Consider the following 23,605-nt stretch of genomic DNA (forward strand, 5'->3'; position numbering starts at 1 on the left):
ACAAAGTTAAGCTTTTCATATATTTGATTATTGATTTAAGATAACATTTCCTAGCCATAACAATGAAACTTGGCAGCAACGCAAAAATAATCCATTTCACTTCATTGGATGGTTCAATTAGATAATGGACAGATACTGGGATGGTGGTTTAAGTCCAGTGAGAGGGGGGCAGCAAGGAAGAGATAGAGTGAGAGTGAGGCAGTGACTGTGGGAAGGAGGGAGAGAGAGAGCTTGTGAGAGAAAGCCTAGCTTTCTGAAAAGCGAGCCCCCCTCGCCCCCCCAGTGCAGTTGATTGGCAGTTACCACAGAGACAGCAGGCGAGCAGCACTGCCTCCACTGCCTCCACGTCTGGATAAGCTATGGACCAGGCAGGATTTGTGGAGGTCAGAGGTCAGAGGTGAGGGCAGCAGTGGGCGCAGATGGCCAGATCTTCTATATATACACGCTGGAAATCTCGTTCTGTCCTCATTGTAAATAACATGAGCCTGGTAAAAACAATGGATCTCGTATTGCTTTTTATCAGATGTGGCATCAATTTGGATTTGGACCAATTTTACTTCAAAACGGCTTAAAAGTGTGTTTTAAAAAGATGAATTGCTGAAGAATCTCATGTTTGCCTGAAATAAAAAATACCCAAGCAGACACAATTAACCTTTTTTTGCTTTGCTGGGCACATGCATTCACATGCAGTGCAGTGCATGGATGTTATTCTTGATTCTGCGCTTAAAGTAATCTCAGAGGCAATTAGACGCATACGCAGTTGACTTCCCCTTGTCCTTCACCTGCTCTAACGTCTCAGTAAGAGCATTATGGGGTCCAGCCATGCCTGACTGCAGGGAGGGGGGGAGATCAATTATGTGTAGAACAGCTCTTGACCAGAGCGCAATGGCTGTTGATTTTGCCCCCCCCATCCCTCCTTTCACCAAAGATTTGTCTTTGTTGTTTATCAGTATTCAATGGGGGCAATGCTGTTGCTTAACACCAGCTGCTGGTTGAGTGTTTTTTTTGTTTTGTTTTTTTTTGTAAAGCATTTCTAAAAAAGCATTTCAAAAAACAACCCCTGCAACCTTTGGCCCCGCAGGCCACTTTGAGTCCTCCTCGGCCCTGGGAGGTGAGGCTGTGTAACGGTTAGGAATGCACTTTGATGTCCATTAGAGGTTCCACATTTTTTACTTTTGTGCTGGACAGCAATGGCTGTGGAAATGTGGGCGGATCTGCCTTTCAATTGGCTTAATGAAATAACCGCCAAAAACACAATAAGGCTCAAACACATACAGGTAGATCTGCCCTGATTTCTGTAATTGTATTTTGTTCACCCCCCCCTCCCCCAGTTTCCCCACATCAAAGTCCCACTGCAGGAGGGAGGGGGACAGTGCTGCTCCTAGCAGCCCTGAGCTAATTCAATTAAAAATGACTGAAGGAAAGTAGGTGTTTACGCAGCAAATGTCCCAGATTCCACTATTATCTTCAAAAACAACCTGAAAATGACCTCTGTTACTTAAGGCTATTACACTAAATACAAGATAGTGTGCATAACAGTAACCCTTTACTACTATTACCCAGATAATAACTCCATTTACTGCAGGTTGGGTGAATGCGGAAAATGACAGAGGCAAGGTTACAGAGGGAAGGGACAGAGAAATGTGCTCTAAAAAACCGAATAGCTGGAGGGTATGGCCTTCAGACCGTTGGTAGTTTTTTTCAAGGTGTCCTCTTTGGAGGGAAAAGGAAGGAAACTGAGAAGAGGGAATGTCTTGTGGGGTCGGTCCATTTTTTGGTGACACTTGCAGGCACGTCGTCTGTCAGCAGCATAAGTTTTAACACCGGGTTGGAACAAACCCACTGCCTGAAATGTCACTGTAATGTCAGTAAGTGTCAGCTGTACTCAGACCATGGGGGGTCTGTGCCGGCTGCCGAAAAAAGACCTATGGTTGTCTTAGCCTCCATCACCTGCTAATGATTCACCGTAATGATCCCAGGTCCTGTCAGGTATTTCTCTTGTCGCCTGGCAACATGGGCGCGTCATGCCCAGTTATATCAGCGCTCGGTGGGTGAGTGCAGAAATCTCTCCGCTGTTGGTGGGAAGGAGCTACAGTATGCAGAGCAATTCCGTGAGCTGTTAAGTTCAGCAAAGGTTCATCTGCTGAGAAATACCTCCTAGTGCCAGTCCACAGTTCACCTTACAGTTATTATAAAGCATTGTTTCACTAGTGAAGGACCATACCATCAACTGAACGCAAACAAGGATGTTTATTGAGCAGGTGTTCCCAATTCAATGCAAGAAATTGTACACAGACGCTGGAAAGGTGTGGCAGATGAGTCTGCGGTGTGGGGAAGACTTGATGAAACCGAGCCACTGGTCCCTATAGTAAAGAGAGAGCAAGAGGGAGAGAGAGAAATAGGGGTGGGGACAGGAGGGCATGTAAAATGGGAACTAAAGACAATGAGCAGGTACAGTGGGCAGGAAGGTTTCTTCCAGGGAGAAAGCAGATGTTTTGAGGTGTGGTCCTGCTCCTGAACCTCAGCTGCTAGCCTATAGCTCTGTGTATGAGTTCAAATTAAGCCAGAAAAGGATATTTCTGGGAGAAGTGAAGAAATAGAAAATACACTTCTGGACATACTAAGCACAACTGAGTCAGTGGCCTTAAGAAGAACCATTAATAAATGCCTTTTACATCTAACCAAATACTTCCACAGGGGATTTCCTTCCCCCTAGTGCCACCTCTGGTGCCTTTTATGCTATAGTTTAACTTCAGTGCTTTAGCTCTGTTGAAAAATGACTGCAATTCACGGGAGAAATATTATCTACGTGTATAGAGGCCTTGTGTAATAATTCTCTTCTTATTTGTAGTCCCCGTGTTCATTGGTCAAATGTGGTATGAGTTAAAGATAATCCAAGCTGTAACACAATATTCAACCCTTGAACTGTAACTCCTAATGGCTTATGTGGCCATAGAAAATATGCCATCGGAAATAAATATTTAAACTGGGGAAAAACTAGCAGCAGCTAGAACATGCTGCTATGTTGTATACTGCCTATGGATTTTCATTTAATTCTGAACTATTTCCTCAACGGTGCCCAAAGGCATTTTCACATATCCCACCTCCCGTTTGAGAACCTTTTTTGTGCTCAGATGTCCAAAGCAGTCAAGCTGTACAATCAGTCAAGATAACCTTGCGACCAAAAAGGACCAAAAAGAACCGAGTGCGTTGTAATCTTCTCAGAGCTCTGCTGTGTGTTTTCTCAGTTCAAGTCCCCCCCTCTTCTAACTATGTAGCTCTGTCAGCTTGTGTTTGCCTTGCTATCTTTCTTGGCCAATGGAAGTAGCCGTTTCCCTGATAACGCTTCCAGGACAACTTCAGAAAGCAAATATTTAGGAGAAGAGTTGCATTCTCGTACTGAAACGGTGTCATAGTTGAGCTTGGGAAGGAAGGCACAAAAGGAAAGCCTTTCTAAGGGCATATGCTTCTTTTCAATGAATAATGTTCATGACTGGAGTTTTTAGGAGGACGGTGAAGCTTTCAGTCAGTAAAGCAAAAAGTGTAACTAATGTATGTGATACTTTATTTACTGGCGAGCATCATTTCCTTACTTTGTGCTATATGCGTTATTTTTGTGTGTAGTTGAGTTAGAATGCACAGGTTGAGTTAGAATCCTCCTAGCCTGGCTGAATGAACTTCCCAGCATGCATTATGCCCCAGTGGTGCCGATTGTGATTTGCATTTAATGCTCAAGTGGACATTATCGTGCCTCTGGCCTGTTTTAGGGATTGTTTTATTTTTTATCCTGGACCTCCTGAAAATGTAATCTACGTTGGGGGTCTGCAGCCAAAAGCAGATTTCAATTGATTTCCCTTAACAAATTATTGACCTGAGGCCTTTTAGGGCAGACATGGTCCAGAGCAGCAGGGCAGCTGACCTTAATGGCTTTTTTAGCTTCGCTCTTCTGTGTCTGTCAGTGACACTGTGTGAATGAAAGTGCTTCCGCTAGCCTTTTAACAAAACTAAAGCTGTTTTACAGGAGTGTTTTTATTATTACATTTTAGAAGGCAACACGAGATGCATTTTCTCTTTATTCCGTGAATGAGGCTTGAGTGGAACGGTCAGTGGGGAGCACTTAATTCTGCTTAAACTAACGGAGGGAAGGCTGTGACAGGGAGGTGGTGTACAGACGGCAGGTCAGAGGAGAGAGGGGAAGGTATATTTCACGGGCGAACAGCGGGATGTCAGCGGGGTTCTGACGTGAGAACTGTGCCGCATCCGATTCTTGCGGGGTTCTGTTTCACTGTGGCGAATCCCTCAAAAACACGCTGTGCCACTCGGACGGCCAACCAGCCCCCATTCCTCCGCCGAGCAGCCTGCTGCAGGGTAGCGTATGCCTGCTGCTCTGCCAGGAAATGCCCAGGCCCCGGCTCTGGCCTTGTCATTCAGGAAGTGCATGGGGGATTATGCCACTGATTCCTGGAAATTATGTTTATGTTACCTGCGAGCGGTTCTGCGGGCGGTGGATGAGAGTGGCTGTGTACATAGTAACTTGTGTATATTGGTATGTGTCGGCCTGGGTTTTGGTATATGTGTGTGTGCGTATGCATACATTTATAAGAGACTCGTATTTTCTGGCTGCTCCAAATTATGGCCAAGAGAATCTTTTCCCTCCATTATTGGACACATGCACTTTCATGCAGTGATATATCTCCAAACCCCCTTTTGGGTCCCTCTTGTTGTAAATCTTTCCAGTCTGGGCATTCCCTTACAGTATTGGCTTTCACTTAGCCATTCTGAGTCACTACTTAAAGCAGGAAGAATCCTTTGTGATTTTAAACAGGATTGATGAGGTGCTGTATCTCAAATACTAGCAGAAATCTGGACACAATTACTTTGGGTTTCTCGTGGGTCCTTATGTAGTCTAGTTTCCAATACAAAACATTTTGAAGCAATTAATAGTCTGCTACAAATCAATAAAGCCTGTCTGAGACATTTAGGTCAAAATAATTCCAAGCAGTGACTGTTTTCTGCATTTATTCAATTCACAGGCAAAATAACCAAAATAATCAATATTATTAAAGGGAAAGGAGTCAGGGTGTATGAGTGCAGGATGCCATATTCCACTAATCAGATTATCGGTAGGTCTCTAAGCCAATAGGAAGGGGGCTGAAGGCAAAGGGTCAGAGATGTTATCACTTAAGTGAGGTTAAAAGGCCAGTGGGGTAGAAGGATCGGTTTGTACATCAGTCTGTCTTTGTAATAGTTGCCATGTTTCCTCCCAGTCTTTTTGCAGTTATGCAACATGCAATCAGCATGTTCACTGTGTCCTTTCAGAAAATGCCCGCAACTGTGTTGCAAATTTAAATTTGTTGAATCAATTTTAAAACTTGATGATTTAAGGTACTCATTGGAATTTTTGGTGATTTTAGTGGAACAAGGACGCTCAGTAACTTGCAGTTGTAATCTTACTCTTCCATTAGAGTCCATAATTGCTTTCTTTGTTTATTGGGGAACACCTACCCCCCACACAAAGAGGACAGTCTTGACTAGTGGGCATGTCAATGGAGAGAGAGAGACTATTGATTCTTTATTTATCATTCTCCTATCCTTGTGGCTGCTTAGGATCCATGTCCCTGCTCTCTGTGATGAGCTGAGCAGAGCTGCTCACTAATAGAATTAGGGCATCTTCCCTTTGCCCTGTCAGAGCTGGTCAGAGCTGGTCAGAGCTGGTCAGAGCTGGTCAGAGCTGGTCAGAGCTGGTCAGAGCTGGTCAGAGCTGCATTGTTTGCTACCTCTAAGAAGCTAGAACAATCTATTACACCTGTCTTCTCGGGCTTCAGCCTGTGTGTATAAGGCAAAGGGCAGTTTATTTTCCTCTGAGAACAACTCAGAGACAACATACCATAAGCTCTAAAGACAATTCTTTGTCTTTAAGCCACCAACTAATAGAAGTCAATAATGACGGAAGCCATATTTGAAAGCAGGGATGTTTTGCAGTTGCTCTTTATTTTCGTCAGTCTTGTGGTTAATGGAATGCCCTCGGATCTCTTGGCAAATGTTGTCTCCCTGTTCTCCCGCAACTTTAAATAGGATATATGCTGCCTGATGACAAGCTAATTAAACCCTTTCCTAAAAGTGACACCTCAGAAATCTGTTTGTGAGCTTGATGAAACATTCTCGTTCACATAGCAACTTTTTTAGTAATTTGGTGATTGTTGAACTCGCCAAACTTTGTAAAGAAAGAAACACATTTAATTGTCAAAGTTAAGGGCAAGCTTTGATTCTGTTTTAGTCTTTCAACAGCTAAATGGTCTTTTGGAGAGCTACATGTTTGAACACAGTGGTACCGTGGGTCTCATTCCTATTAGAGTTGTGATAAAAAATATTTCACTTGATTTATTTTAATCTTTAATAAGTGTATTTATTTAAGTCTTGCCAGTTGTTTTTAGTTTTACATGTTTAAATTAGCAGATGATGTGAAGTTTTGGGGTTATTGTAAAACAGTTATCTGACTGTCTCTCCTCTCTTGCTCCAGGTATTTCTCCCTTTGTGATCCAGCCTACGTCTGCAGTGGTAACTGAGGGATACGTCGCCAGATTTGCCTGTAGGATCACTGCTAGCCCTCCTCCCATAATCACCTGGGAGTTCAACAGAGTCACGTTACCTCTGTTCACTGAAAGGTATGATATTATTCTCATAACTGCACATGCTAATCCTTTGGTGTTGTGCGTAAACCTTGCCATCTGTCTGTGGACTGGGCCTCCTGGTTTTCTACATGTCAGCTTGTTACATTACGTTTTATTTCCCAGATGCTTTTATCTAAAGTGACATACAATACGTACATACCAAAGGTCATTAGGACACATTAGAACAGGCTGGATAGGGTACAGTACAGGGTAGAATCAGTTGTCTACTACAGCCATGAATATCAAGTCTAGTACATATGGTAAATAGGCAAAGTCAGTATGTCATAAGCAAGTACAGTATCAAGATAAAAACAGATTACTAGCTGTCTGTACGCCACTCCCTGTCACAACCTTTGCTTGGTTAGTTTAACCAATCAGCTCCTCACTGACCGTTCAACTCAAGCCTCATTCACAGAATAAAGAAAATACACCTTGTGTTGCCTTCTAAAATATAATAATAAAAACAGGGGTGGTCCCTGTGAAGTTATCACAGTAAGCAGTCTCTTACGATACATAGAAATTAGACGAGACGAGACGAGTCCTTACCGTAATGTTCCTTACAGAATCGCAGTGCTGCCGAACGGAGTGCTGCAGATCCACGGGGTGGAGAGAGAAGATGCCGGAAGCTACCGCTGCGTGGCCACCAACATCGCCAACCGCCGGCGGAGCACAGAGGCAATACTTACCGTCAAACCAGGTACACAAGGTTCCCTATTTGTGCTTTGCTTTCATGTCATCGCTGTGCTACCTCCACATAGATCCCCCCTCCCATAAGCCCATAAGTGACTAGATTCCACACTGCAGACCACACAGTGTCCCATAGGGAGAGATTGCCCCAGTTGCAGGACATTGTGTATCGCTGTCTGATGGCAGCTGGTGGCACTTGTTAGTAGCTGGGTGGCGCTGCTGTGGCTGGAACATAAGGACCACCGGCTGACTTAAGCCCACCATATGGAATGATTCCAATTGTATCAACAGACTCCTGGTGATTGTCAGCTTGAAGCATCTTGGATGACAAAAACATGTTGCAGTGAACATATTTTCAAAAATATATTTGACTTAATTTTAATTGAAAGAGAAATACTGTATAGAGCTCAGAGAAGGCAAAATTTAAGTCCTCGTTTGAGAACGCCGGGTCTCAGGAAGTCAAAGCTGAGAAGTTTGAGGAAATGGCACTCTGAAGGAACAGGCAGGATTGTGGGTACCAGGAGGTGGACGTCCATGTTAATATTGGGGTTTCCTCTGCAGCTCCGGGGCCCCGCCCGCTTCAGAGGCCGGTCATCATCGCGGGACCTCAGAACATCAGCGTGTCCCTGCATCAGAGCGCCATCCTGGAGTGCGTGGCCACGGGTAACCCCAGGCCGCTGATCTCCTGGAGCCGGGCGGACCACAGGTCCATCGACGTGTTCAACACGCGCGTCCTGGGGAACGGGAACCTGGTCATCTCGGACGTGAAGCTGCAGCACGCGGGGGTGTACGTGTGCAGGGCCACCACGCCGGGCACGCGAAACTTCACCATCGCCACCGCAAACCTCACCGTCCTCGGTAAACCACTGCCCCCTCACACGGCACTTAAATTAAAAATGGCAGCAGCAAGTGGTAGGGTGATCGACTGGCAACTGTGGAGTTGGGTCTCTCTCTCTCTCTCTCTCTCTCGCCCACTTGCAACTGCTCTCTATGGCATTTCTCCCAGGGTATCCTTGCAAAAGAGAATATGTTCTCGTTGGATCTCCCCTGGTTAAATAAAGGCTAAAACAATGTTTCTAAATGACTAATATTTCAGACTTTGGGCATAAGTTTGGCCAGAAATGCTCACACGAGACTAGCAGTAACTGCCAAACAGCTGTGGCGGTTGTGTAACCGGTTTGCCCCCCCCCTCCCCAGCGCCCCCCTCCCTGGTGGAGTGGCCTGAGAGCCTGACCCGTCCCCGGGCGGGCACGGCCCGATTCGTCTGCCAGGCCGAGGGCGTGCCCCTGCCCCACATCACCTGGCTGAAGAACGGGGAGGAGGTGCACTCCAACGGCCGGATCAAGATGTACAGCAGGTACAGTGCATCTGGGTCTATCACTACTTTCTGTTCATCTTAATCTAGTAGTTTGTTACTCCACTCATTCTACTTGTTTAACAAATGATGTTAAAAACTCTTTCCCTCCTCATAAGTGTACTGCATGCAAGTGTTGTGCATGTACCTCTTCAAAAGAAGTATCTCCGTGTCCCTAATGACATTCCCGTATGTTTCTCCTGCTTTGAAAGTGTAAGGAGCTGACTAAATCACTGCACAGCTAATGGCGTTTAGTGATGGCACCTGTGGATGCAGAAGATGCCTGAGGACAGTTATGGGGATTAGGGGGTTTAGCACTGGAGTAAAAATTCTTCTCAAGTGGATAGTCCACACCACAACTCTAACGACAACAGCCAACAGCAGTGACAAACAATATTGTTGGGATCATTTTCAGAGTGATTTTTTCCAGGTTCATGAAAGGTTAAAAACTGACAGCAAATCAAATTCAATCCAAATTAACGTCTCATGCAAAATGGCAGATGACTATTTACAGAATGTAATCATTCAGCAGTGTGGATGCTCACATTGTTAAAGTTATAGTTATGGTTATAGTTATAGTTCTTGGTGTGGATGCTCACATCGTTATTGTTACAGTTATGGTTATAGTTATAGTTCTTGGTATGGATGCTCACATCGTTTTTGTTACAGTTATGGTTATAGTTATAGTTCTTGGTGTGGATGCTCACATCGTTATTCTTACAGTTATGGTTATAGTTATAGTTCTTGGTGTGGATGGGCCTTTAAGCTGAAGCCTTGTGTTGTTTCTGTCCCTCAGCAAACTGGTGATCAACCAGATCATCCCGGAAGACGACGCCATCTACCAGTGCCTGGCGGAGAACGAGCAGGGCTCGGTGCTGTCGACGGCTCGGCTGATCGTGGTGATGTCCGAGGACCGGCCCAGCGCTCCCAGGAACATTCGCGCGGAGACTGTGTCCAGCTGCGCCATCCTGCTGGCCTGGGAACGACCGCTCTACAACTCCGACAAAGTCATCGCCTACTCTGTCCACTACATGAAGGCTGAAGGTAGGCCAGGGAGAATACTACTGCATTTCCCCATGATACACATGATACACTCTTTTGCCAATGATTGCTGTGGCCTCTAGTAGACCCCATATACAGCCCACTGTTACACTTGTCTCAAACAGTCCTGTTAGTTGTTTTTTGATAGAGAGGGGGGAAATGAATGTTGAATATATTTTGGAATTGCCCACGCTAACATAATTCAAACCCCCTAGAAGTTCAATAAACATTGTGTTTGGGTTTCTGTGTGCTCTCCCCCCAACACCCCTGAACGGAATGTGAGAAATTGACCATCTGTTGTTAATAGTTGGTTGGTGGGCAGAGGTCAAGGGAAAAGAATGGCTGCCCCACTGACACAAGAGGAGCAGCTCTCTCTGTGCAAACAGACTGAGCCTGCCAGAGTTCACCTCCACCCTTAACTCAGGCCTTAAAGGCACAGCGCTCCCCCCCCCCCAAAAAAAAGACGAGAATAGATAAGGGTTTCAGCTCAATTCTCTTGAAATTACATTTCCCAGGCATGGCTTCCGTAATGCTGTCAGGACAGGTTTTATTCAATGTTAAGTCTTGGCCCATTGTTGATTGAGAGGTAGTAAGAGTCACATTTGAACAGTGCAATGGTTCTACAAATGCATTTGTCTGCCCATTTGTCTGAAATCTTCTACAGAGGGAAAATGCATAAGAAGACAAATCTGGGATAGGAAAAAAAAGCCAAAGAAACACCTGCTACTATGAGTGTTTGAGCGCTTCGGTGAAGCAGGATAAGGAGAGGGAGAGGTTTAGCCAAAGTTTTCTTTAAGAAAAGTGGCATCCGTCTGGGACTTGGTACACTTGATTGAGATTTAGTGACGCATTGTGCCCAGTGTTATTCGAATGGGAGGCTGTTTTGGATTGACAGGAATCATCGCAACATTGAATTCTGTGTCCCGAAGGTCGCGGGCAGAAAAGGATACGGAAATGAATGGGGTCCTAATGAAAGGGGGGACTAATTAGAGTGTGTGTTGGAGTGCTAATCCAACACTGGAGAGTTTGTGAAGGTGCAGAGAGAGAGAAAGGTAGGCTTTGTCTCCACCTCTCTCGCCCAGCACGGAGTCTGCTGGGGCTTTCAGAGCCAGAACAAGGCCCTCTCTGTTTACCCTCAATGATCTTGTTTACTAGGTCAGAAATCGGGGGCCTTGCGATTCAATGTGCCCAGAGCGTTAAGCAAGCCTTCTGTGTGACCTGGCTAATCTGCGCTAATTAAAGTGCAATCAGGAACATTCACAAATGTGGGAACATGTCATTGTAGGGACTTGTATTTAGCAGTGTTGATGAAATCGCCTGCTAAGAGGTGGGGAGGAACAAGTTTGATTAAGTTGACATTTTTTTTTTCTCCTTGGTGCTGTGAATTGTGCCAAGCGCACATAGTTACAAGGAGATACTCAAAACCGCAGCTCTTGCGGCTGCTAGGCTCTCAGACAAGGCCCTCCTTAAAGCCATAGTGATTATGTTTTAATTGGAGTTTACTGAGGGGGAAGAAAATGTCACAGAAAAGGAACACGGAAGGACCAAAACTTTTTTGTCTGCTCTAAATGTATGCAAATCTTAACACTTTCAGTGAAGGCTCCTTTTGACTGTTAATGGAATGCCTGTGAGCATCAGAGATTGAAAAGCCATTGGGGTTTTTTTTAAGAAAAGGACATATCTTCCTCTGTGCTCTACCTTCATTTAAAATGGTTGGTATTGTCAGAGTTTTTGTTCCTCTTTGAAAGCGTTTATTGTTCACAGTGCTGATTGAAAGGGCAGAATTAATAGATTGAAATCCAAAAGATTCTACATTTGAAATAGTAAAATCAATAGGCCCTGAAGGAGCAGTGAAGCATGGCTCTTGTGTAAGAAAAACCTTTGGCGCAAGGGGCCAGTATTGTAGAAATCTCCAGCAATGGGGATCATCGGGGTCAAGTAATTTAAAAAAATTGTGTTGGGCAGTAAGCTATAAGCGGTCAGTACTGTAGGAAACTTTCACAGAGGTCCAAATGGTCAGTACTGTAGAGCTTTCCATAGCAGCCCAAAGGGTCAAAGCTGTACTCACGCTGGTGCCCAAGGGGTCAATACAGTAGGAAAGTCTCCACAGGGACTGTAGAGTACTGTAGGAAGTCGCTCAGCATGCCCACGGGGAGCGGGAGAGAATAGGACTCCCTGGAGTGTTTTTATTTGGTTTTTACTGTTGAAAAGGGCCCTGTGTGAGGGAAAAAAACAATTTCCTTTCTTTGCCTTCCTGCTGACAGGGCAAGGTCGATGCACAAAATGCAGTGAATGCAGCCATTCTCAGGAGTTATTTGCACAGCCTTTGGTAATTGCTGTCAGTTAGTCACTTCCTATGATAATTGATCTGTTCCTGTAGTGTAGTGGCCCTCAGATTTTTTTTGTGGTAAACCCTTTGGTCATTTAAGGTACACCTGCATGTAAAACTGTCCAGAGGCATATTATTTAGTCTGTAATCATAAAACTCCTGTCGCATTACTACAGTCTGCATTTTATTTTTACTGTAGCTGCTTCTTATTATAGTTCACATTGTTAACTGTGGTGTTTATAGTCAGTGAACTAACCAATAACATGCTGGTATTTAACAGTAAGATTGCCCCTAAGCTTGGCATGTTTTGCAAAGTTCTTCCAACCCAAACACTTGGCAAATAGTGCAATAGGACACATTTAATCTTTTGCAATATACTTTCTTCAGATAGAAAATTTGTTATTGTTCAATGCAAATTTCCCTTTCATAGTGTGGAATTTAGTATCATTATTCCTGATGTTCAGTACATTCTCTGACATTTGTTTCATTCACATGTATAGTTGAGTGAATTCTATGCATTTTGTAAAACTGCACATTTGAGTGCCTGCTAGAGAGGGTTTACCGTATAACCTAGCATACTTATCTCTCCCTGAATGAATGGTTGAAAAATGTTAATAATGGCTTCCTTTTACCTCTTGACCCTTCACCCCCTTTCCTCAAACCAGGTTTGAACAATGAAGAATATCAAGTTGTTATTGGTAACGACACTATGCGCTACATCATCGATGACCTGGAGCCAGCGCATAATTACACGTTTTACATCGTCGCCTACATGCCCATGGGTGCCAGCCGCATGTCAGACCACGTGATTCAGAACACCTTAGAGGATGGTAAGGGCTGTCTCCTGTATGACTGTGTACTTTTTTCACTGGGGGAAGACCCTAATAACACAGTAACAACATGCAAGTCCTGAGAACATGAACCCAAATATGATTCTGCAGCAAAAGCCAAAGATGTTATTAGATTGAAACATCTTGGTAAAATACTCAACAGAACAGGCACTACTAAGAACCTGCAATCATTCCTGCTGTAATATTACCTCGTTGCCATCTAGTGGTGAAAGACTGGTACTACCATGGCCCTGGGGGAGCCAGTAGGTCAGTCAGTGATTAAGTGAGAGGCTCTGTCATTTCTAGCGCTGCTTAGACACAGCCAAAAAAGGATTCATTTGTGTTCATCTGGATTGCAATAAATGGGATTTTCTTTGTGTACCAGGTTGCTGACCCCGTGAACATCGTATGGGAAAGCCTTCACAGCCACTAATGATTGTCTATGGGTGGCGTTTGTTGAGGAAATTATTTTAAGTGAGGTATTTATGTGTGCTGTCCTTGTGTATAGAGGGCCAGTGCCTCGGAGGGACAGCTGATGGCCTCACTGCCTGTAGAATACAGTCAAGTTCCCCAGCCTATGGTGCTAGGTGAAAGGTCATGCAGCTGATTTAATATGGTTGAAGTTCTTAAATAATGTGTGCCCTATTTGCAATGAAGGACAAACCCAGGGGTCAGCTGGGAGAGTGGAGCATCATGGGAATCGGATGTCTCCTATTTAGGGCATTTAAAAAAATAGCACCCAATTTCTGTTTCATTTCTTTATCCTGGAAGCCATCACTATCTACTTAAAATGTTAACATTACGGTTGGCAAATGGGGGAAAATGTACTTTCTGGCTGGTGTTATACAAATCATGTGTTCAACAGCATTTGCAACCCTCTCACACAGTATGTGGACTTCTGACATTCTTTGTACGTATAGTCAGCTCAGGAGTACTTAAGCTGCGCATACTTTGCATACCTTTCATCGCTTTGGCTGACACATTGCTAACCAGGACTTGGATGCTAATTAGCATAGTAATGTAACACTGATCAGGTTATTCTTGTGAAATGTCTTGTTGCTCAGTCATACAGAATACAGAATAGACATTTTTTCTTGAACGCCTCTTACTCCCCTATATGGGGAATGCCCCAATATTCTGCACCAACAAACATCCATATTCCATCCTTTTTTGCAATTCATTTTCTGGTTCATGCTCAAATTTTCTGGTTCTGGTTCATGCTCAAATTGATTTTGTCTCATGTCCAGGGTTTTTATTTCTATGCTTAGGCATTACTCTGTTTGCTTTTTCTGTGTTCTGCCATTTGAGATTTTGACAATTTTTTTGACCTTCTTCACTTGTGTAAAATCTCTGCTTGTTTTAAAAAAAAAAGTACTTTACTTACAGTTCCATCCACAATTTCAGAAACTGTATTGACGTGCAAGATAATTTGATGAATATAGGCTGGCTATAGCCTAGTTGCTACGGTGAGCAAGGCCCTTAACCCCGCATTGCTCCAAGGGGGATTGCCTCCTGCTTAGTCTCATCACCTATAAGTTGCTTTGGTGACAGCTAAATAACCGCAATGTAATGTAGTACACACGCCCCAGGTACAGGTTCAGGCGATGGCCGGGTGCTTGATGTGTGTGGTGAGTGAGTGTGTCTGTCTGAAACCACCCGTGTGTGTGTGTCTGAACCCCAGTGCCTGTGCGCGCCCCGGAGCTCAGCCTGACCAGTCGCAGCCCGACCGACATCCTGGTGTCGTGGCAGCCCCTGGCGGCCAAGCTGAGCCGCGGCCGGGTCTCGGCGTACCGCCTGTCCCACCGCACGGCGGCCGACAGCGACGTGGGGTCCCTGGAGCTGCCCGGGGACCAGGCCCAACACCTCCTGGAGGGCCTGTGGCCCGACACCATCTACCTCCTGCGCATCGCCGCGGCCACCAGCGTGGGCTGGGGCGAGCAGTCGGCCTGGTCCTCGCACCGCACGCCCAAAACCTCCAGCACCAAAGGTACGCGCGTCTGCAGCCTCCCCGCCCCACTCTGGAGCAGCAGTGAAGGCCAGGAGAGAGGACATCAGAGCGGTTGCCTGGTAGTCGGAAAGTTGACGGTCTAGCTGAGCAAGCCACCTAACCCCAAATTGCTCCTAATGAGCTGGTTGGCACCTTCCGTGGCAGACGATTGCCGTTGGTGTCTCTATGTCTATGTGTGAATGGGTGAATGAGAAGCATTAATTGTAAAGTGCTTTGTATAGCCAAAGTTGCTCGAAAAGGGGCTGTATAAATGCAGTTCACTTATCATTTATTCTGCCCATTTGACGATGTCTGTGTGATTATAGTTATTATGATTATTATGATTACGATTATTATGCACAGTTGAATGAGAACTAAGAGCTTGATATAGGAATGTGCTTCAGTAAGTGTGGGGTTCAGTGAGGGTTCAGTTTTAGTGAAAGTAAAACTGCTGTATATGTCCATTCATGCTACAGAAATCCAACTGATCCATTTGGAATTGATTGGAAAAACTGCGATCAATCTAAATGATCAATTCCAATTTTCACACCCATTGCTTTCAATTTCATTTCCTTAAATTCAAATGATAATGTCAGAGCTCTTAAATTTGAGGTCACGCTTATTGTCTGATATTTCCTCAAAAATTGTCCCAATTGTCCTTGAATTCATACACTTTACCAGCTATTTTAAATGAACAGACCATCATTTATTAAGTCAGAAAAAAGCATGCAAACCAGATCAGAATGATTGAATCATAACATAATATTTGCCAAGCTCTGGTTTATGTGTAAAATCCACCTCCTTTATGAGGAGAGCTTGCTCTAATAATCCTGTTAATGTCTGAGGCCTTTGCCCTGCGCTGTCGGATTGGCGGCAGTGATGAGCCATAAAGAGACACTGACTCAGGGGCTTCCGAGATAGATGTCCAGGGGCGACATGGCTCAGGCGGTAAGAGCAGTCGTCTCATTGGCTCAGGCGGTAAGAGCAGTCGTCTCATTGGCTCAGGCGGTAAGAGCAGTCGTCTCATTGGCTCAGGCGGTAAGAGCAGTCGTCTCATTGGCTCAGGCGGTAAGAGCAGTCGTCTCATTGGCTCAGGCAGTAAGAGCAGTCGTCTCATTGGCTCAGGCGGTAAGAGCAGTCGTCTCATTGGCTCAGGCGGTAAGAGCAGTCGTCTCATTGGCTCAGGCGGTAAGAGCAGTCGTCTCATTGGCTCAGGCAGTAAGAGCAGTCGTCTCATGGCTTAGGCGGTAAGAGCAGTCGTCTCATTGGCTCAGGCAGTAAGAGCAGTCGTCTCATTGGCTCAGGCAGTAAGAGCAGTCGTCTCATGGCTCAGGCGGTAAGAGCAGTCGTCTCATTGGCTCAGGCAGTAAGAGCAGTCGTCTCATTGGCTCAGGCGGTGAGAGCAGTCGTCTCATTGGCTCAGGCGGTAAGAGCAGTCGTCTCATTGGCTCAGGCGGTAAGAGCAGTCGTCTCATTGGCTCAGGCGGTAAGAGCAGTCGTCTCATTGGCTCAGGCGGTAAGAGCAGTCGTCTCATTGGCTCAGGCGGTAAGAGCAGTCGTCTCATTGGCTCAGGCGGTAAGAGCAGTCGTCTCATTGGCTCAGGCGGTAAGAGCAGTCGACTCATTGGCTCAGGCGGTAAGAGCAGTCGTCTCATTGGCTCAGGCGGTGAGAGCAGTCGTCTCATTGGCTCAGGCGGTAAGAGCAGTCGTCTCATTGGCTCAGGCGGTAAGAGCAGTCGTCTCATTGGCTCAGGCGGTAAGAGCAGTCGTCTCATTGGCTCAGGCGGTAAGAGCAGTCGTCTCATTGGCTCAGGCGGTAAGAGCAGTCGTCTCATTGGCTCAGGCAGTAAGAGAAGTCGTCTCATTGGCTTAGGCAGTAAGAGCAGTCGTCTCGATCCCCTGCCCGGGCTGTGTTGAAGTGTCCCTGAGCAAGACACCTAACCCCCAAATGCTCCTGACGAGCTGGTCGGGGCCTTGCATGGCAGCCAGGACCTCCTCCTTCTCTTCCCTTGTGTACAGCTTGGGGTGTGGCAGTCAGGAACATGGCTGTGAAGTGAGATGGCGGGTAGAGGGAATAGATGGCCTTTTGGGCCACATTGGTGGGTTTGTTATTTCCATCAAATAAAGAATCCTTACATCTTTTCAGGAAGAATGAGGAAGCAGATGAGTGAAGGCAGGAGTGGAGGTTTACAGTAAAATAGGCGCTCAGATACAGACTGATACCAACAAAAGACTTGTTTCTGACACATGAGATACAGGTCACAAGCACACACAATACTGAATCACTTTGGTCGTGGGTTCAGCTTTAAGAGTGCTCCACCTCTCATCTTCTGCGCGGTATGAAACTCTCCCTTTAAGACTAGTAACGCTTTTGCTGTCCCCAGTCCATCATCTTATGTCAGAAAGGCCTGCGGCACTTACAGGGATGTTAACTACAGCGATTCGCCTACCGTGTGTAATTTTCACCATCCTGCTCTGGCCTTTTATTGGCACTCCACTCACAGACTTCTGAAGCCAAAATAAAAAAGTGATACTAATAGAATTACCCCCCACCTCCTCTCCCACAGTGCGAGTGAGCAAAGCAAATAAACACCACACATATAAACCATTAGAAGAGACCCAGCTTTTAACCTTTCAGTCCCTAGACATCATAAGTATTCCAAAGTCCCCGAACTCGGTATGCCCACTGTGCTGACATTTCACAACCCGCCTCCTCACCCCACCTAAAATGGCCGCCCTCTCCTTGCAGTGCCCTTGGCTCCTGAGCTGCGGCTGGAGCCCCTGAACTGCACCACCATCGTGGTGCGGTGGCAACCGCCGCCGGGCGGCGCCTCCAGCGTCCAGGGCTACCGTCTCTTCTACCACGAGGAGAGCCGGCCGGAGGGGGCGCCCATCCAGCTGCGTGCCCAGGATCACCAGCACACCATCGGGGGCCTGGGTGAGTCAGCGGCCTGGGCAGCTCCACTGGGTCCCTGGGGGCCGGGGGGTGTTTTCAATCTTAGATTCCGTTTAGCATCTTGATTAGGATTACTGCCATTAGTCACATGCTTTTAGGGATTTTAGGGAGCTTCTTTTAAAGGATGTTAAACCGACATTTTGTTTGGACAAGTTACAAATTTACAAACCGTACCAGTGCCTGGTTGCGGAATACTGTCTATATGAGGCTATAATAATAGGCTATGCTGAATAATAGTCTATATGATTTAACACGTATACACACACACACGCACACACACACACTCAAGTTGCTGGGGCTTGTAATAAATCATAATTACTCATAATTAATCATAAGTATTCCGGTTTGTTCCTGGTGTTCATTTTGAGAATGTTTTGTTGGGCTGACAGCCCCCACTGAATCAATGCCTTTAATGATTTTGCTGTGCACACTCGCGAGGCATGCTAAAACAAACGGTGCTGTTGGGTCTTCTTTTTCTCTCAGAATCTCTTAATGTACCCTGCCATTTTCTTATTTTCTGGTAATAGGGATAAACAGGGGCGACATGGCTCAGGCAGTAAGAGCAGTCGTCTGGCAGTCGGAAGGTTGCCGGTTCGACCCCCCGCCCAGGTGGTGTCGAAGTGTCCCTGAGCAAGACACCTAACCCCCAAATGCTCCTGACGAGCTGGTTGGCGCCTTGCATGGCAGCCAATCGCCGTCGGTGTGTGAGTGTGTGTATGAATGGGTGAATGAGAAGCATCAATTGTACAGCGCTTTGGATAAAGGCGCTATATGAATGCCAACCATTTACCATTTTACATGTCACCTCTTATATATATATATATATATATAGATATATGGTTTATAATCTCCTGAAGTCTCAGCAAAATGGAAAACAAATCTGAGAACCAGCTGACAAACTAACACAATCTCTTAATTGAACTGCATCTGCAAAGGGATGAGTAAAGTCCAGAACAGGCTTTCAGAGTAAAAGGGTCCTCCCAGTTTGACCAGTGCTTTGTCTGCTCAGTTTTGCGGGTGCCACAGGGTCTGGGCTGGACAGTTAGAAAGTTGCTACGGGCAACAGCGATTGACAGCGAGCCTGGGTAATGATTTATTACGCAGGCCGTTTTGTGTGGGATGACCATCTCTGGAGGCTTGGCCCGTGCCTAACAGCAGTCACCACCACCCCCACCAGACTGACACAGCCCCCCTCGCCGCTGCCTCAGTGTGTGTGTCCCAGTTACACTTAACTTAGTGTAGGATAGTGTTTTTATTGGTATCAAATTTCGACAATTTAAAAAAACATTTTTCTTTTACATCACATCAAACAAACACTTACCAATCCATACACTTTCAATAATTCTCATTTGCAAACCACACAGATAAATATCATGAATCAAACATTTTCAAAGCAATGATCAGCAATAATCAATCATAACAATGAAAAGTAATCTTTAGAGAATTAGAATTAGAAAATGAGACTAGATTAGAACCGAACTGAATTGAAATGAATTGATGGGTTGGGAAAGGGAGCCTGCATTGATCAGATGTGATTCATTTGCAGTATTGAGGGGGGGGTCATGTGACCTTCCCTCACCTTCGGGGTGGACAACTGACCATCTGTGGCCAGAGGTCAGCCAGCTGGTCGGCAGCTGACATTTTGAGTCCGGAGCGCTCACACAGACACCGTCGGCCAAAAGTCTAGCGCAGATCAGGCCGGGCAGGCGGTGTAAATACAGTGTCACGACAGTCTCGCGGAGTGGGCGCTTTATTCCTTTCTCCTCTTCCCGCTGCTGATGTGTTTTTCTGTGAAACGGTCACGCTGTGAAGCAGCAGTAAATGCAACGGGGCCCATTGAAGAAACAGCATGAGCTCCCCTCACGACGGGCGAGAAAATGGATCGCTACAAAACACAAAGGGCGACCCTTTGAAATGGTGCTAGGCCTGCCATTTAACATTTTTAACAGCCACTTGAAATATGGCTTATAATATCCAGTGTAGATAACAGACACACAATGCCCTCTAAATGAAATAGGAATAGATATATGGCTCAGTTGTAGGGGGGGAAGTGGAACTTTTTTGTTAAGTTATTAAGATACATATTTAGAGGTTTCTAAGGAGATGTTAAGATAGGTATTCGGGTTTTTTGTCTGAGTGTCTATCCCCTGTTAAGCCCTGTCTGTATAGATTTCCAGTGCTGGCACATTCATAGTGACAAAACAGGAAGATACATTAATGAAATGTTCTCCTGTTTCCTTAACTTTTCTGATCAGGTGGCTTGGTCACACGTGTGCAGGGCCTCAGTTTTTTATTAAAACACGCTTACCCGTGCTGTCCTCATTCTTCACATCTGCAGTTGCACACGTTTCAATGGCTGGTGGTGGAAATGAATTATACGGCTGTGGCTGGCGAGAGGAGAAGGCTGTTGTTGGGGAGGAGATTTACGGCGTGTTTCATGACTGCAGTGAGCGGAGTGGTTGGAGAAGGCCCTACATCAAAGGGCCTCATTGTGCTGGGCTCCGTGGGCTACAGACACACTATCGGTCAAGAGTCAACAAAATTCAGCGCTTGGGACAATAACGGACCGGCCGTTCTGCGGTGTTCCACGGGATATTTCATTTTTTACTCGTACACCACTCGCCGCGGGTGTGAAAATTGACAATGTTCTGCCCCTTATATAACACGTCTTCAAATTACAGTGGCTCCTGACCAAACATTTACAACTTCTTGAGCATTCTTAGATGGGCCTTTCACCCAGTTTTTCTTTCCCAATGTCCGGCTGGACTGAGTGTGGGAAATTTCCAGGAGCCTTCGGAAAATTCATTATTGCGGCAGGTTTCCCCCCCGTGCCCCCTGTGAGCTGCTGTCGCAGTGTTTGAAAACATAGAGCAGTCAGGAGCCTCATCTCATACATCATTGAAGAGATTTGTGAAGTCGAGGGAAAATGGCTGACGCCCGCTCCTTTCAGGCCGAGAGGGGATTTCCGTCATGAGACAAGCTGCCTGGCTGGTAATTCATGCTGACAGTGTCGCAGGGAGAAATGTTTCCCTTGTTCGTTTTTTTCCTGATCTCAGGCCATATATCCTTTCGAGATATGCGCTTAATGGCCGTTCCACAGATTTATGGCCACCTAATTATGGCCTTTGCCTGGAGCTGAGGGGCATGATCTCTTTACTCATGCATGTTAGGCAAGGATGACCAGGCTCCACTGAGGAGTTTCAATTCCATCAACTCTTTCTTTAAAAAGGAATTTATCAACTTGTTTTACACACCTTATTTTACATGTACATAGTCTGTATCAAATCATTGGCAATGATGGGAATTGCTGTAGTTACATTACTTGAGGTTAGGTGGTTTCAGTATTAGTTTAGTTAGAAACAAGCTCATTTTAACCAGTTAACTAAAGCTCAGTGTTAACTAATTTGATGATGTATATAGTATTCAGCTTGATCACTTGAATTCACAGTGTTGGCCTGTATATAATAATATGATCTGAAGTCTTATGAAATGAAGTTGCACACAGCACAGCTGAAGGTATTTGATAATTAAATCTGCATTAATTAAACCTGTAGAGGAAAGCAAAGAGATGTAGTGCACAAACATTATTATATTATTGGCCCATTTGAATAAAGCTGGATTCATGTAATGTTGGCCCTGAAAACATGAATTCGCATTCATAGATCATGGATAAAGGTACCTGTCTTTGTTGATTTTTTTTGGTGCTCTCATAAGGCTGTCTTGATAGATTTATTACTCAAAAGATATGTGTACAAATTAACAGCTCTTTCATTAGGAACGGGCACTTTATTAGGAACACTTCATTCCACCTACTTATCCATGTGATTATCTAATCAGCCAATTGTGTGCCAGCAGTGCAATGCATGCAATCATGTAGATACGGGTCAGGAGCTTCAGTTAATGTTCACATCAACCATCAGAATGGGGAAAAAATGTGATCGAAGTGACTTTCACTGTGGAATGATTGTTGGGGCAGACAGGGTGGCAGATCTCCTGGGATTTTCATGTACACTAGTCCCTAGAGTTAGCAAAGAATGGTTCAAAAAACAAAGAAAGAAATCCAGTGAGCAGCAGTTCTGCAGACAGAATCACCTTGTTAATGAGAGAAGTCAGAGGAGAATGGCCGGACTGGTCAAATCTGACAGGAAGGTGACAGTAATGCAATTAACCACACATTACAACTATGGTATGCGAAAGAGCATCTCTGAACACACAATGTATCATACCTTTAAGTGGATAGGCTACAGCAGTAGAAGGTTAAAAAAATAAGTCTAATAAAGACCTAATAAAGTGCTCACTGAGTGTATACAGTCCCATCACAACTGTTTTACAGTAACTTATCCTATCTGTGAAATTCTAATTTTGAATATGTATGGCTTCATAAGACCAAGTGTAGCTTTGCCATTATATCTTTGTGAGAATAACTCATAAAACTGAGGTCTTTTAATTATTTCTTGGTCTTCTCATTAGCTTAGGCCTGGTTTAATATTCATGTTTTCCTAGAATTCCAGTATCCCTGTGACCTTGCAGAAATTAAAATGGCAGAAATGGTATTACCCTATTGATTTTTCACTGTAGTTTGAGTGGCAAGACGTAAGTTATGTCCTATAATAAACCATTCTGATGAGCAGGGGTCTTAATGGGTCACATAGAGGTTGAAAGGTTACACTGACTTGCGCTTTATATTGCCGAGCATCCAGACTAAACATCTGTAATCACATGACCAGTGAACATGGGGAATGGGTAGGGGAACCATAATAAGCTTTGTGTGTTGTCTTGAAGTCCTGTTGTGTGCCCAGTATTAATGGTCTAGCATATAAGATTAGATTCACCTTTATTGTCTTGCCTTCTAAGGCAATGAAACGCATCCTCTGCATTTGACTCATCCTAGTTACTTAGAAACAGTTGGCAGCCATAGTACGGTGCCTTGGTCAAGGGCAACGGCAGGAGTACACCAAGGGGCAATTTAGACTCTCCAATTAGCCTAACCTGCATGTCTTTGGACTGTGGGTGGAAACCATGGTACCCAGAGGAAACACATTCGTTTTGATTAATGTTACTTTAATGTTGCTCTGCACAAATAGGAAAATCTCGTTGGGGCATGAAATTCAAGTTTTTATCTTGTACATTGCTGTTTCAAACCGGCACTTATGGCTCTCAAGATGCATGCAGTCATTTAACAAATGTTAAACAACTTGAAGTTTTACTAATTAATGGCATTAGGTAGTCAATGTAAAGGGCCATTTCTCTGTTTCATTCCTCTTAACATGTCTTATAAAGTCTAAAGCACAAAGGTAAAAGTGGATTTAATTAAAATGTAAATGAGGGTTGATCCTGAATGAGAGACAACATGGCAGTGCCCATGATAATGACATGATTAACAGAGGCTTTAACCTTTGATGTTTGCAGTGCTAATCTGTTCCTGCCACTCTTGTTTGGCTGGCAGCAAAGGCTTGGCCGTGTTCACTGGGCAAAAAGCTTTTCTTTTTTAACTTTTTTTTTTTTTTCCTTGAGTGTGATCAAGGGACACACAAGACGTCTTTCTCAAGATGATTTTCTCTGATCTCACGAGTAGATCTTCAGCTGTGGCGAGGGATTATGACAGCTGTTGCTATTGAAAGTGTAAATTGAGGCTTTTAAAGACTTTCTAGTGTCACTTGCGTCATTTCTTTAGATTAAGTTAGGGGTGGGAGCAATTGAGAGTCCAAACAAAAAAACCTTTTGATCATCTGTGGTGTGGATTTACCAAA

General features: G+C 44.9%; 1 protein-coding gene across 1 annotated transcript in view; it reads left to right on the forward strand.

Moving 5' to 3' along the window:
• LOC133131622 (protogenin A-like) overlaps positions 1 to 23,605 on the forward strand; it is a 46,421-nt gene that overhangs the window by 11,439 nt on the left and 11,377 nt on the right. The window contains exons 3-10 of the mRNA XM_061246993.1: positions 6,521 to 6,665; positions 7,235 to 7,368; positions 7,920 to 8,216; positions 8,556 to 8,715; positions 9,509 to 9,756; positions 12,748 to 12,912; positions 14,594 to 14,899; positions 17,649 to 17,837. Coding sequence (XP_061102977.1) covers positions 6,521 to 6,665; positions 7,235 to 7,368; positions 7,920 to 8,216; positions 8,556 to 8,715; positions 9,509 to 9,756; positions 12,748 to 12,912; positions 14,594 to 14,899; positions 17,649 to 17,837 — 1,644 coding nt within the window. The remainder of the gene's footprint in view (positions 1 to 6,520; positions 6,666 to 7,234; positions 7,369 to 7,919; positions 8,217 to 8,555; positions 8,716 to 9,508; positions 9,757 to 12,747; positions 12,913 to 14,593; positions 14,900 to 17,648; positions 17,838 to 23,605) is intronic.

The sequence above is a fragment of the Conger conger genome, chromosome 6, assembly GCF_963514075.1.
Source record: "Conger conger chromosome 6, fConCon1.1, whole genome shotgun sequence".
Classification (NCBI taxonomy): Eukaryota; Metazoa; Chordata; class Actinopteri; order Anguilliformes; family Congridae; genus Conger; species Conger conger.